The 1,986-nt window shown below is 41.9% G+C and overlaps 1 protein-coding gene across 1 annotated transcript in view; it reads right to left on the bottom strand. All coding sequences in view use genetic code 11, as the record gives it.

Annotated features, from left to right (window-relative positions):
* Window positions 1-70: 70 nt before the first annotated feature.
* EGR_10590 (hypothetical protein) overlaps window positions 71-1,986 on the bottom strand; it is a gene marked incomplete at both ends in the record, with an annotated part of 5,002 nt that continues 3,086 nt past the window's right edge. The window contains one exon of the mRNA XM_024499839.1: window positions 71-123. Within this exon, the coding sequence (XP_024345744.1) occupies window positions 71-123 (53 nt within the window). The remainder of the gene's footprint in view (window positions 124-1,986) is intronic.

Below are 1,986 nucleotides of genomic sequence, written 5' to 3'. Positions count from 1 at the left end.
GTTGTTATTATTGTGTTTACGATGCATCAACTTAAATGTCAAACTAATTGAGGCCGTATTTTCTGTTAAATTAATTAATTAATCTTGAGAAAGTACGATTAAAGGCATCTGGATGTTGTGTTGCTTATAATTAGCATTATAAATATATCCAATTGAACTTAAGAGACTACCATACTAATTACGACGCAGACAAATGTCTTTTAACACTTCTGCATTGTTGGAGTAAAGATCAGCAAATGCAGAGAACAAAGCAGTTTATCTCCTCTCTCTACACAGTAGTGCAGCAATAGATTAGCCCACCGATGTTAGCCTGCCATCTGTCATTGCTACGATGTGAAAATCAGAGTCAGAGATCTTACTCTTCATGCGTTAGCACCCATCTCACCAAAAAGAGCTGATAACGCGACTTTACCAAATGCCCACACTCACATCCATTTCAGTGTATACTTCAATCCACCCACCAACACTGTCTCGCCGACAGCATTCTTGCCCAACCCAACCAAACCCCACCTTACCCCAATTCACTCATTGTCTTTCCTACACAATCCATCATTCAGTACTATCATTGATCAGCATTCCGTCTTGACTGATGAATCGCTTCAATCCACGTGTAAGGCAACCCTCACATAAGACCATGCTCCTAGGGGCCGCCGATGACATAAAACAATGGACTATTTAGATCAAGTTATGTGTAATTTAAGGCGCATCAATTTCATTTCATGGGTTAAATTCAAGTCATTCCAGTCATCTTTCAATTCCCAGTAATGACAAAGTGCCGCACGGCGTTTTGCCTATCCTTACACCTCTCTGACTCACTCATTCACTGCCAGCGTTATTGTGTGGAACGCGTCACAAAATAAACCGGGTCATTTACATAGCTAATGATTTAGCAGACACCATTGTAGATACCTGCTTGCTAAGAGATTTACTTCAGTACCATTGCATTAGTCGGCTAGCTGTTTCAGTGCCTCTCTGTAATGCACATTTGCTACTTCTTATGAAAACGTGCATGTTAGTGACGCGAATGGCATTGGATGTCAAAAAGTCTCCAATGTTTGAATTAGGTGGAAGTTCTAACTTAGTACTTTGCCTTAAGCAAGCAACCGCGGGTCGATTGCCTCCCGATCAGTAGTAGATCAAGCAGTAGAATATCGACACTACTGGGTGATGTTCAGTAGTCATTGTATTGTGTGAGCATGCCTGTTTAGAGTGTGCAGTGAGGATTTGGTGGATGAGAGGAGAGGAGAGTGAGGAACCTGACACTGGCCACAAGATGATAAATGTAGCAGCTTGGCCACGTTGCCTGCTGGTAATTGGTGACAATAGTGTGTGAATTCTATTGCAGATATCATTTTATTTCGAAAGCGCAATGCTTCCATTCATCCCATTTGAGTGATAATGTGAAGTGCACTTGATGAACCTGGCAATTATTGACCACAAGGGGTAAGTTAATGAGGTGGAGGAGTTTGGCTTTGGTAAGTATGATAGCTGTGATCCTTTAGAGTAGGTAAGGTAGGTAGTGGTTTCCAGTTGAATGCTGACTACCAGCTGCGGCCATGCTGTCATTTTCGACGGTGGCTTGTATAGATAAACTCGGAGATACCCTTACCCGCCAGGTCTATGTCATATGGCTGCGGATGTATGGTGGAAGTGACAAACCTTGGGAGAGGACGAAATTGTAGGAAATTTGCTTGGCGGGATATGCAGAGAGGTGGGGAGGCAACGGTTTGCACAACTTGAACGTAATTGAGGTAGATAGGTAGCAATGCAGTGCTGTGGAGAGATAAGGAGGTAGCAAATATTTGTGCTAGGTAAGATCTGAAATAAAGGCTTTTTCGAATGAAACCACCTGTTCTCGATGAATGCTTTGCTTCCAACAGTAGCAACCTTACTCCTCTACGTGGAATTTTTTTAAAAAGTTTACAAGTCTTTTCGCTTTAACAGTTACTTCCAGACATCCGCATTAATTTGGGTTTTCAATTATAA

This window comes from Echinococcus granulosus (genome assembly GCF_000524195.1).
Source record: "Echinococcus granulosus chromosome Unknown EG_S00238, whole genome shotgun sequence".
Taxonomy (NCBI): domain Eukaryota; kingdom Metazoa; phylum Platyhelminthes; class Cestoda; order Cyclophyllidea; family Taeniidae; genus Echinococcus; species Echinococcus granulosus.
The sequence above is the reverse complement of the archived record's forward strand: the minus strand, read 5'-3'. Positions and strand labels throughout refer to the sequence as shown.